This window comes from Ranitomeya imitator, chromosome 2 (assembly GCF_032444005.1).
Source record: "Ranitomeya imitator isolate aRanImi1 chromosome 2, aRanImi1.pri, whole genome shotgun sequence".
In the NCBI taxonomy this organism is placed as follows: domain Eukaryota; kingdom Metazoa; phylum Chordata; class Amphibia; order Anura; family Dendrobatidae; genus Ranitomeya; species Ranitomeya imitator.
In genome coordinates this window covers 561,657,002-561,669,579 of record NC_091283.1, presented here as the reverse complement: position 1 = coordinate 561,669,579, position 12,578 = coordinate 561,657,002, and the positions used below count along the sequence as shown (strand labels likewise).

General features: G+C 45.8%; 1 protein-coding gene across 3 annotated transcripts in view; it reads left to right on the top strand.

The window, feature by feature from the left end:
* Window positions 1–12,578, top strand: part of RNF157 (ring finger protein 157) — a 47,875-nt gene that overhangs the window by 25,761 nt on the left and 9,536 nt on the right. For all 3 annotated transcript variants that reach the window (XM_069752071.1, XM_069752073.1, XM_069752074.1), the window contains exons 9-18: window positions 997–1,044; window positions 1,125–1,196; window positions 1,293–1,452; window positions 2,397–2,509; window positions 2,592–2,824; window positions 4,964–5,069; window positions 11,129–11,240; window positions 11,814–12,007; window positions 12,088–12,141; window positions 12,282–12,327. In XM_069752071.1, the coding sequence (XP_069608172.1) occupies window positions 997–1,044; window positions 1,125–1,196; window positions 1,293–1,452; window positions 2,397–2,509; window positions 2,592–2,824; window positions 4,964–5,069; window positions 11,129–11,240; window positions 11,814–12,007; window positions 12,088–12,141; window positions 12,282–12,327 (1,138 nt within the window). The remainder of the gene's footprint in view (window positions 1–996; window positions 1,045–1,124; window positions 1,197–1,292; window positions 1,453–2,396; window positions 2,510–2,591; window positions 2,825–4,963; window positions 5,070–11,128; window positions 11,241–11,813; window positions 12,008–12,087; window positions 12,142–12,281; window positions 12,328–12,578) is intronic.

The following is a 12,578-nucleotide window of genomic DNA, read 5'->3' as shown; positions in this document are numbered from 1 at the left end:
CTCTATAATTATGTATTATGGATCCACTTCAGGAAATTACTTTTTTAATACTCACTTTAAACTGAGACTGTCAGGACCAAATCTAATGGTCCAGGGAAGCGAGTTCCAGAGCGTGGGTGCAGCAGGAGAGAAGTCCTGCAGATGAGATCTGCTTGTGCTTCTTTGCAGAAGACTTATAATAGGACACATTTATAAAAGTGGTGATCGTTTCTATATGTGATTGTTTGCCATGAGACGACTCCTGTTGCATTTGTGTCCAAAATGTTATATCTTAAAGAGGTTGTCCAGCCTTGCACTACTTTTGGCACAGTGCACATGATTCACTGGTGCCGGGAACAGGCAGTCATGTGACCACAATTATGTGGTTTGCATGAGGTGCAGCAGGACAAACTGTGACTTTTTTTTTTGCACTGAAGTTCCATTAGTAAGTTTTATAAATACCCATATAATAACGTTTTGTTTTTCCTCTGGCTGGACAGCCCCTTTAAATAAAGCACTGACTTCCTGTCCTATGCAGTTAGACATTCCCGGTGTCTGGTCATGTCCCTCGCCTTCAGCTTCCCGCACTGACTGGTGAGCGCCGGCCAGCCAGCCGTAAAGCACAGCACAGCTGTGATGTCACCACTGTACTTTACGGCCGGCGCTCAGTCAGTGCTGGAAGCTGAAGGCGAGGGACCTGACCAGACACTGGGAATGTAAGTATGTAGTGTTTGTTTTTTTTTTTTACATTTACAATGGTAACCAGGGTAAACATCGGGTTACTAAGCGCGGCCCTGCGCTTAGTAACCCGATGTTTACCCTGGTTACCCGGGGACTTTGGGATCGTTGGTTGCTGGAGAGCTGTGTGTGTGACAGCTCTCCAGCGACCAAACAGCGACGCTGCAGCGATCGACATCGTTGTCAGTATTGCTGCAGCATCGCTTAGTGTGACGGTACCTTTAGACGGTTGGCTTATCTTGTCATTATTTTAGTACTTTTTGTTTGTATTTTTTGCAGCATGCAGATGGCAGTTTTTGTGTGAAGCCCTTGAAGCAGAAACAAGTGGTGAGACAGGGTTAATTTCAGGCGCCATTCCACTTCGTGGGGTTTGCATCAACCTAATCTCTTCTCTCGTTCCTCTTCAGGTGGATGGGGTCAGTTACCTTTTGCAGGAAATCTATGGGATAGAAAACAAATACAACTCGCATGACTCTAAGGTAATGTAGACATATAGCAGGCATCCTACATGTGTGCTGCCATTGTGCGCTGTCTGTACTATATGGCGGGGTACACTGTATCATTACATGTTCCAGGTTACAGAAGATGAAGTCAGTGACAACAGTGCCGAGTGTGTTGTCTGCCTGTCCGATGTCCGGGACACTCTTATTTTGCCGTGCCGTCATCTTTGCCTGTGTAATACCTGTGCAGATACCCTGCGTTACCAGGCGAGCAACTGCCCCATCTGCCGCCTACGTGAGTCTCCGAGACCTTTGCGTTGCCATCTTACATATGCATCGTGCATTACCCTCTTCCTGACACTGCCAATTTTTTATGGTTTTGTTTTTTTCCTTCCTGTTATTCCAAGATTCTTAACTTTTTTTTCTCTTCATCAAATTAGCCGTGTGAAGGCTTGATCTTTTTTTTTTTTTTTTTTTTTTTGTGGGACAAGTTGTGCTTTTCATTGACACCAGTCACTACACCATGTCAAGTACTGAAAACGTGAGAAAAGTGTTTTTGGCATTCATTGTGGGGCAAAAGTGACCTGAAAACAATCTCACAACTTTGTGAAAAAATAAGTTTCTCTCTTTATTTTATGACCCATGACTCTTTTTTTTAATATATTTTTTTTTATTGCTTTTTATTACATTTTGAGACTGGGTGCAGTGACAGCAATTATAGCATCTTTTTTTTTTTTTTTGCTACACAGTTTGCCTTATGGGTTAAGTCATGTTGTATTTTGATAGCTTGGTCTTTTGCAGACCTGTTAATGCCAAATATTTTTTTTCACTATGTGGAGAAGGGGGGAGGTGACTTTAAATTTGTGTGTTTTTGTATTATAATATTTTTACAATTATTATTAATAACATTATTATTATTCTTATTATTATTATTATTTCTTTTTTGGACCACCTTAGGGGATTTGAACCTGTGATCTCTTGTACTATATATTGTTTGTTTTTATACCAGTCCCTGAAATTGCCAAAAGTTGCAGATTTTTTGTGCAGCGAACAGTTTTGCAATATTGAAAACTGTTTTATGCCAGATAGGTGTCAAAAATGATGTGTTATATCGGGGCCTAAATGTCTTCCCTTTTCCTCCCTACCTCACACATGCTCCTTTTTATTCTCTGTACCTGATAAATATGTTCAACGAATCGCAAAATTTGTCATGTAAATGTACCTCCTCCACCCATACAGCCTTCCGAGCGCTTCTTCAGATCCGAGCCATGAGAAAGCTTCCTGGTCCTCACTCGCCTGCCGGTTTTAGCCCGATCATTGCTGCCCCGAGTTCTGATTCTGAGGAGCACACGGTGAGCCTGAGCTGTGTGTTCACTATTAATGATCTCCTGCCCATATCTCATAACACTAATATTCTGTCTGATCCCATTCTAGGCAGCCGAACACGTTCCTCCCGGGTATGAAGTTGTGTCCCTTTTGGAGGCTTTGAATGGACCACTAACGCCATCACCATCCGCTCCCCCATTAAGAGCTCTGGGGGACTCTCGACGGTCAGGAGTGCTTCCTTCATATGGCAGTGACATCCAGCTGCCCCACCTGCGCATGCACTCGCCTCTCCAGCACCTCTGCGGAAGCCAAGCTCTAAAGCTGAAAAAAAGTATTTCCAGGTTTGTCAATGCCAAGGTATCATATTGAGTGTCTGTCCTCGCCCTATGTGCTCCTCTATATACACTGTCACCTGTGCATGTGATGAGTGTCTGTCCTCTCCCTACTTGTGCTCCTCTATATACTCCGTCACCTGTGCATGCGATGAGTGTCTGTCCTCGCCCTACTTGTGCTCCTCTATATACTCCGTCACCTGTGCATGCGATGAGTGTCTGTTCTCGCCCTACTCGTGCTCCTCTATATACACTGTCACCTGTGCATGTGATGAGTGTCTGTCCTCACCCTATGTGCTCCTCTATATACTCGTCACCTGTGCATGTGATGAGTGTCTGTTCTCGCCCTACTCGTGCTCCTCTATATACTCCGTCACCTGTGCATGTGATGAGTGTCTGTTCTCGCCCTACTCGAGCTCCTCTATATACTCCGTCACCTGTGCATGTAATGAGTGTCTGTCCTCGCCCTACTCGTGCTCCTCTATATACTCGTCACCTGTGCATGTGATGAGTGTCTGTCCTCGCCCTACTCGTGCTCCTCTATATACTCGTCACCTGTGCATGTGATGAGTGTCTGTCCTCTCCCTATGAGCTCCTCTATATACTCCATCACCTGTGCATGTGATGAGTGTCTGTCCTCGCCCTACTCGTGCTCCTCTATATACTCCGTCACCTGTGCATGTGATGAGTGTCTGTCCTCGCCCTACTCGTGCTCCTCTATATACTCGTCACCTGTGCATGTGATGAGTGTCTGTCCTCACCCTATGTGCTCCTCTATATACTCGTCACCTGTGCATGTGATGAGTGTCTGTCCTCGCCCTACTCGTGCTCCTCTATATACTCCGTCACCTGTGCATGTGATGAGTGTCTGTCCTCGCCCTACTCGTGCTCCTCTATATACTCGTCACCTGTGCATGTGATGAGTGTCTGTTCTCGCCCTACTCGTGCTCCTCTATATACTCGTCACCTGTGCATGTGATGAGTGTCTGTCCTCGCCCTACTCGTGCTCCTCTATATACACTGTCACCTGTGCATGTGATGAGTGTCTGTCCTCGCCCTACTCGTGCTCCTCTATATACTCGTCACCTGTGCATGTGATGAGTGTCTGTCCTCTCCCTATGAGCTCCTCTATATACTCCATCACCTGTGCATGTGATGAGTGTCTGTCCTCGCCCTACTCGTGCTCCTTTATATACTCGTCACCTGTGCATGTGATGAGTGTCTGTCCTCACCCTACTCGTGCTCCTCTATATACACTGTCACCTGTGCATGTGATGAGTGTCTGTCCTCTCCCTACTCGTGCTCCTCTATATACACTGTCACCTGTGCATGTGATGAGTGTCTGTCCTCACCCTACTCGTGCTCCTCTATATACACTGTCACCTGTGCATGTGATGAGTGTCTGTCCTCGCCCTACTCGTGCTCCTCTATATACACTGTCACCTGTGCATGTGATGAGTGTCTGTCCTCGCCCTACTCGTGCTCCTCTATATACTCCATCACCTGTGCATGTGATGAGTGTCTGTCCTCGCCCTACTCGTGCTCCTTTATATACTCGTCACCTGTGCATGTGATGAGTGTCTGTCCTCTCCCTACTCGAGCTCCTCTATATACACTGTCACCTGTGCATGTGATGAGTGTCTGTCCTCGCCCTACTCGTGCTCCTCTATATACACTGTCACCTGTGCATGTGATGAGTGTCTGTCCTCGCCCTACTCGTGCTCCTCTATATACTCCATCACCTGTGCATGTGATGAGTGTCTGTCCTCGCCCTACTCGTGCTCCTTTATATACTCGTCACCTGTGCATGTGATGAGTGTCTGTCCTCTCCCTACTCGAGCTCCTCTATATACACTGTCACCTGTGCATGTGATGAGTGTCTGTCCTCTCCCTACTCGTGCTCCTCTATATACTCCATCACCTGTGCATGTGATGAGTGTCTGTCCTCGCCCTACTCGTGCTCCTTTATATACTCGTCACCTGTGCATGTGATGAGTGTCTGTCCTCTCCCTACTCGTGCTCCTCTATATACTCCGTCACCTGTGCATGTGATGAGTGTCTGTCCTCGCCCTTCTCGTGCTCCTCTATATACTCCATCACCTGTGCATGCGATGACTAGTGTATGATTGATAGATGGTGCACTTACAGGTCCATTTCCCAGAACTCCTCAGTGCTGCAAGAAGACGAGATGGAAAAATCGTTCAGTGACGCCGAGATTCGAACACCGCGGAAAAAGGCGCCCCAACTAGCAGAAGTAAGGGAATAGGATAGATGAACACTACCAAATAGCCATTAAAGGAGATTTACAGATATAGAACAATCTTAATATGTTTTGTATAAAATTAGTTTATATTGAAGATTTGAGCCTTATAAATCAAAAATGTCCACCAGTTATTATTCTTGCCGGAACAATCATCAATTGACATTTGTGAAGAAAGCATATATCAGAATAACAGAACAATGACCAAGTGAGATCACTAATTGGGAAGTGCCAATATAATAAATTGCAAAACAGCAAGATGAGTTTCCCAATCCAGTGCATCCAACATGTAAGAAATCCTCAATCTAACTGGAAAAGTGTGAACGTTTTCTATAAAAGAAGAAGAGGACTAGAACTCTAGTCCTCTTCCTCTCTGAAGAGACTATTTGCATATTTCCCAGAGGAGCATTGCAGCTTTGGGGAAGGGGGGGGGGGGGGGTCAGCTCTCAGATTATTGTAGGCCCATCAATAATAACATATTCTCTATTTTTGGGTACAGTACATTGTTCCTTTACTAGCAATTTCAGCATCCCCTACATGGCATGCTGCTTTTTTGTCTTTTAGTATTTTATGTTTCGATAAAAAAATTACCTTTTTTAACCCCTTCCCGACCTTTGACGCATACGCTGCGTCATGAAAGTCGGTGCCATTCCGACCCATGACGCAGCATATGCGTCATGGAAAGATCGCGTTCCTGCAGGCCGGGTGAAAGGGTTAACTCCCATTTCACCCGATCTGCAGGGACAGGGGGAGTGGTAGTTTAGCCCAGGGGGGGTGGCTTCACCCCCCCGTGGCTACGATCGCTCTGATTGGCAGTTTCACTTTCAACAGCCAATCAGAGCGATTTGTAATATTTCACCTAAAAAACTGGTGAAATATTACAATCCAGCCATGGTCGATGCTGCAATATCATCGGCCATGGCTGGAAACACTTATGTGCACCCACCCCACCCCACCGATCGCCCCCCCAGCCCCCCGATCTGTGGTCCGCTCCCCTCCTTCCTGTGCTCCGCTCCCCCGTCATCCTGTCCGCTTCCCCTGTGCTCCAATCACACCCCCCGTGCTCCAATCAAACCCCCCCGCACTCCGATCCCCCCCCACCGCACAGTGATCCCCCCGTGCACCGATCCACCCCCCCCCCGCACAGCGATCCCCCACCCCGTGCTCCAATCCACCCCCCCCCCCGTGTTCCGATCCACCCCCCCATGCTCCGACGATCCACCCCCCCGTGCTCCGACGCCCCCCCCCCCCCCCCCCCGTGCCCTGATCTCCCCCGCCCCCCCCCCCTTATACTTACCTAGCCTCCCGGGGTCCGTCCGTCTTCTTTCCTGGGCGCCGCCATCTTCCAAAATGGCGGGCGCATGTGCAGTGCGCCCGGCATGCGCCCGCCGAATCTGCCAGCCGGCAGATTCGTTCCAGAGTGCATTTTGATCACTGAGATAGGTTATATCTCAGTGATCAAAATAAAAAAAATAGTAAATGACCCCCCCCCCCCCCCTTTGTCACCCCCATAGGTAGGGACAATAAAAAAAATATTTTTTTTTTTCCCACTAAGGTTGGGATAAGAACTAGGGGTAGGGTTAGGGGTAGGGTTAGGGTTCGGGATGTGCACACGTATTCTGGTCCTCTGCGCATTTTTCCGCAGAGGATTTGATAAATCCGCAGTGCTAAACCGCTGTGGATTTATCGCGGATTTACCGCGGTTTTTCTGCGCATTTCACTGCGGTTTTACAACTGCGATTTTCTATTGGAGCAGTTGTAAAACCGCTGCGGAATCCGCAGAAAGAAGTGACATGCTGCGGAATGTAAACCACTGCGTTTCCGTGCAGTTTTTCTGCAGCATGTGTACAGCGATTTTTGTTTCCCATAGGTTTACATTGAACTGTAAACTCATGGGAAACTGCTGCGGATCCGCAGCGTTTTCCGCAGCGTGTGCACATACCTTTAGAATTAGGCTATGTGCACACGGTGCGGATTTGGCTGCGGATCCGCAGCAGTGTTCCATCAGGTTTACAGTACCATGTAAACATATGGAAAACCAAATCCGCTGTGCCCATGGTGCGGAAAATACAGCGCGGGAACGCTGCGTTGTATTTTCCGCAGCATGTCAATTCTTTGTGCGGATTCCGCAGCGTTTTACACCTGTTCCTCAATAGGAATCCGCAGGTGAAATCCGCACAAAAAACACTGGTAATCCGCGGTAAATCCGCAGGTAAAACGCAGTGCCTTTTACCCGCGGATTTTTCAAAAATGGTGCTGAAAAATCTCATACGAATCCGCAACGTTGGCACATAGCCTTAGGGTTAGGGTTGTGGTTAGGGGTGTGTTGGGGTTAGGGTTGTGATTAGGGTTACGGCTACAGTTGGGATAAGGTTTAGGGGTGTGTTGGAGTTAGAATTGAGGGGTTTCCACTGTTTAGGCACATCAGGGGGTCTCCAAACGCAACATGGCGCCACCATTGATTCCAGCCAATCTTGTATTCAAAAAGTCAAATGGTGCTCCCTCACTTCCGAGCCCCGACGTGTGCCCAAACAGTGGTTTACCCCCACATATGGGGTACCAGCATACTCAGGACAAACTGTGCAACAATTACTGGGGTCCAATTTCTCCTGTTACCCTTGGGAAAATAAAAAATTGCTTGCTAAAACATCATTTTTGAGGAAAGAAAAATGATTTTTTATTTTCACGGCTCTGCGTTGTAAACGTCTGTGAAGCACTTGGGGGTTCAAAGTGCTCACCACATATCTAGATAAGTTCCTTTGGGGGTCTAGTTTCCAAAATGGGGTCACTTGTTGGGGGTTTCTACTGTTTAGGCACACCAGGGGCTCTGCAAACGCAACGTGACGCCCGCAGACCATTCCATCAAAGTCTGCATTTCAAAAGTCACTACTTCCCTTCTGAGCCCCCACGTGTGCCCAAACAGTGGTTTACCCCCACACATGGGGTATCAGCATACTCAGGAGAAACTGGACAACAACTTTTGGGGTCCAATTTCTCCTGTAACCCTTGGGAAAATAAAAAATTCTGGGCTAAAAAATTATTTTTGAGGAAAGAAAACGTATTTATTATTTTCACGGCTCTGCGTTATAAACTTCTGTGAAGCACTTGGGGGTTGAAAGTGCTCACCACATATCTAGATAATTTCATTTCGGGGTCTAGTTTCCGAAATGGGGTCACTTGTGGGGGGTTTCTACTGTTTAGTCACATCAGGGGCTCTGCAAACGCAACGTGACTCCCACAGAGCATTCCATCAAAGTCGGTATTTCAAAACGTCACTACTTCACTTCCGAGCCCCGGCAAGTTCCCAAATAATAGTTTACTCCCACATATGGGGTATCACCGTACTCAGGAGAAACTGGACAACAAATATTGGGGTCAAATTTCTCCTGTTACCCTTGGGAAAATTAAAAAATTGCGGGCTAAAAAATCATTTTTGAGAAAAGAAATTTTTTTTTTTTTTATTTTCATGGCTCTGCGTTATAAACTTCTGTGAAGCACTTGAGGGTTCAAAGTGCTCACCACACATCTAGATTAGTTCCTTTGGGGGTCTAGTTTCCAAAATGGGGTCATTTGTGGGGGATCTCCAATGTTTAGGCACACAGGGGCTCTCCAAACGCGACATGGTGTCCGCTAATGATTGGAGCAAATTTTCCATTTAAAAAGCCAAATGGTGTGCCTTCCCTTCTGAGCCCTGCCGTGCGCCCAAACAGTGGTTTACCCCCACATATGGGGTATCTGCGTACTCAGGACAAACTGGACAACAACATTTGGGGTCCAATTTCTCCTATTACCATTGGCAAAATAGGAAATTCCAGGCTAAAAAATCATTTTTGAGAAAAGAAAAATTATTTTTTATTTTCATGGCTCTGCATTATAAACTTCTGTGAAGCACCTGGGGGTTTAAAGTGCTCAGTATGCATCTAGATAAGTTCCTTGGGGGGGTCTAGTTTCCAAAATGGGGTCACTTGTGGGGGAGCTCCAATTTTTAGGCACACGGGGGCTCTCCAAATGTGACATGGTGTCCGCTAAAGAGTGCAGCCAATTTTTCATTCAAAAAGTCAAATGGCGCTCCTTCCCTTCCAAGCCCTGCCGTGCGCCCAAACAGTGGTTTACCCCCACATATGAGGTATCAGCGTACTCAGGACAAATTGGACAACAACTTTCGTGGTTCAGTTTCTCTTTTTACCATTGGGAAAATAAAAAAATTGTTGCTGAAAGATCATTTTTGTGACTAAAAAGTTAAATGTTCATTTTTTCCTTCCATGTTGCTTCTGCTGCTGTGAAGCACCTGAAGGGTTAATAAACTTCTGGAATGTGGTTTTGTGCACCTTGAGGGGTGCAGTTTTTAGAATGGTGTCACTTTTGGGTATTTTCAGCCATACAGACCCCTCAAACTGACTTCAAATGTGAGGTGGTCCCTAAAAAAAATGGTTTTGTAAATTTCATTGTAAAAATGAGAAATCGCTGGTCAAATTTTAACCCTTATAACTTCCTAGCAAAAAAAAATTTGTTTCCAAAATTGTGCTGATGTAAAGTAAACATGTGGGAAATGTTATTTATTAACTATTTTGTGTCACATAACTCTCTGGTTTAACAGAATAAAAATTCAAAATGTGAAAATTGCGAAATTTTCAATTTTCGCCAAATTTCCGTTTTTATCACAAATAAACACAGAATTTATTGACCTAAATTTACCACTAACATGAAGCCCAATATGTCACGAAAAAACAATCTCAGAACCGCTAGGATCCGTTGAAGCGTTCCCGAGTTATTACCTCATAAAGGGACACTGGTCAGAATTGCAAAAAACGGCAAGGTCTTTAAGGTTAAAATAGGCTGGGTCATGAAGGGGTTAATGTTATATAGGTTGAAAAAAAAAATGACCTAGGTCCATCAAGTTCAACCTTTCTCCACCACGTATACGTTTTGTCACTAATTTAACTATATCCCACACCTTTGTGATTGAGGAAGTCATCCAGCCCTTTTATAAAAGCTGTTATAATAGTGTCTGCCATTACTACCTCCTGTGGTCGGGTCTGACCGCTCTAACTGTAAAGAACCCTTGCCTGCTTAGCTGTCGGAATCACCTTTCTTCCACCCGCAATGAGTGCCCCCTGGTCCTTAGTATGGTCTTTGGAAGGAATAAGTCATGCGCCAGTCCTTTGTAATAATATGGATCTCTTCATTACTCCGCCTCCAGTACTTTGAGTCTTGGTTAGTGTTTGGTTACATTTAGTAGGCAGTCCCATGTAGCATTATTTGTTATTAACATCCCATCACTGGCAGTAGATGATGCATGAGTAAGGTTGGGGCTGCAGTGACCTGTCTCGCACGACCACAATTCCCAGACACAAAAATATCTGGGCAACTTGTCAGCGTCTTACTGCTGCACAGCTATTTTAAAGTTTTATTATTTATCCATTAGTGGTTTTGATGAGTTTCGCACGTGTGTGGTTAATGTGTCAGTTTTTAATCTGTGATTTTCTCGGATGAAACAATAAATGAACTTTAATCTTCGCCTGTCCTCCTCCTCCTGCAGGCGGTATGTGCTGTCAGTAATATTCACAGACCTGCAGACTTGTATGGGTAATTTTGAATTAGATCAAAAACAGACCATTATTTTTTTTGGCTGATCACTTGGTCCACAGACATGTTGCCAGCAGCATAGACTATAATGGGTACAGATCTATCGGTGAAAGACAGGGATAGAACAAGTATGTGATTCATGGACCTTAAAGGGGTATTCCCATCTCTAAGATCCTATCCCAATATGTAGTAGGGGTAATAATATTAGCAAATGCCTCTAATTAGAGATGTAGTATAGTTTTTCTGGTTCACTATGTCTCTTTTCTCATGTGCAGGCATTGTAGGATCTTGGGTATCCATGGTTACGACCACTGATATAGTGACCGCTAGTTGCTAGTGGTCGTAACCATGGATACCGAAGGTCCTGCAATGCACACATAGTTTGGGGAGACCTGGGATGGGTGCTATTGAGTCCATCTACAGAGCTAAGACTATGTGGCAGTAATGAATATACTTCCACTTCTCAGGAATGTGGAGCAACTCCAGAAAGTGAGAATGTGACTCTCTCATCGTCAGGAGCCATTGACCAGTCTTCCTGCACTGGAACGCCGCTGTCCTCCACCATCACCTCTCCAGAAGGTCAGACATTTTGCTTTTGAATATAAATAAAGTTCAATAAGTTAACAAAATTGTTGTAATTATTGTAATGAAGAATCCACCAAGAATTGTAAACATTGACTGATTGGGTTTCACTACGTCTCAGGCCTAGAACTACTGCAACCCTCACTGGACTATCCAACCTATGTCATTGATTGGCAGTGTTTGGTTAGCTAGGGTGTTCTAGGAACTGGTCTCGACCACAAGGTGGCAGCCTCACTGTGTTTATAGCTTGTTGTCTTCTAGGTAGGACAATTGTATATACTTGATTTGACCACAAGATGTCACTGTGGCCTTCTTTAATTCTATAACCATTTAATTGTACTCCTCACCCACTCCATGCCCCTTGTTCTGTGCCCTCTACCTTGCCCATCACATACTGGTTTTTCTGGGGGGGCGGGGGGGTTTTTGTATCTGTTTTGCCCTTCCATTCTTCGGTCTCGCCTTTAATACTACTTTTCACTCTCACTGCTCTCTACCCCCCTTTTTTACATTGTCCTCTTTATTTTTCAATACTTCCTCTTCTGCCATCCTCCACCCTCATCTTTTGCGCAGACCCCTTAAGCAGTAGCCTGGCGCAGTCCGTAATGTCCATGGCCTCGTCCCACAGCCAGCAGTCCCAGCTCAGCACAGACACAGTGTCCTCCATGTCTGGGTCCTACACAGCAGGTATAATGGAGGAAGAGGAAGGGGGGATCACACCATCGCCTCCTATGGCTCCCAGTGGATCCCCCTCTGAAGAAGGGGAGGTAAGGCCTGACAGGGGTTTTGTCTGTGGACTATTACCTGGTCATCACATGAAGTAATTAACTCCTCTCCTCTTTCATAGCTCTCACCAGAGGGACATTTTGTGACTGTGTCTGCAGAGGAAATGGATGCAGAGGTACCAAACTATGAGCTGTGCATAGCTAAGACCTGCACGGTTAGGACCTGTGTGGGGTCAGATGGGGGAGTGTTAGCGGCTCTCGATTAACTGACTGTATAATGCACCACTGACGTTACTTTTTTTTAAATTTCTCCTAGGGAAATGTCACAGAGGAGGAATTTGCATCCCCGGAGGAGGATGATGGTAACACTCCCAGCATTTACTTTCCTGAATGTCCCATGTGCATGTTCCTCCCTGCCTACATGTCCCTGTGCTCGTCGGGTCCACCATCAGCATACAGGGCACCTGCACTCACCTTCTCGTACTGTCACTCTATACCATTATTCTGCATGTCTTCTGTTGACTTTTTTTTGCGCCTGTCATTCCTGCATGGCATCTCTGCTGATGTCCACAACTCTCTTCCTCTTCTTACAGTGCACACTAGATACCTTGGG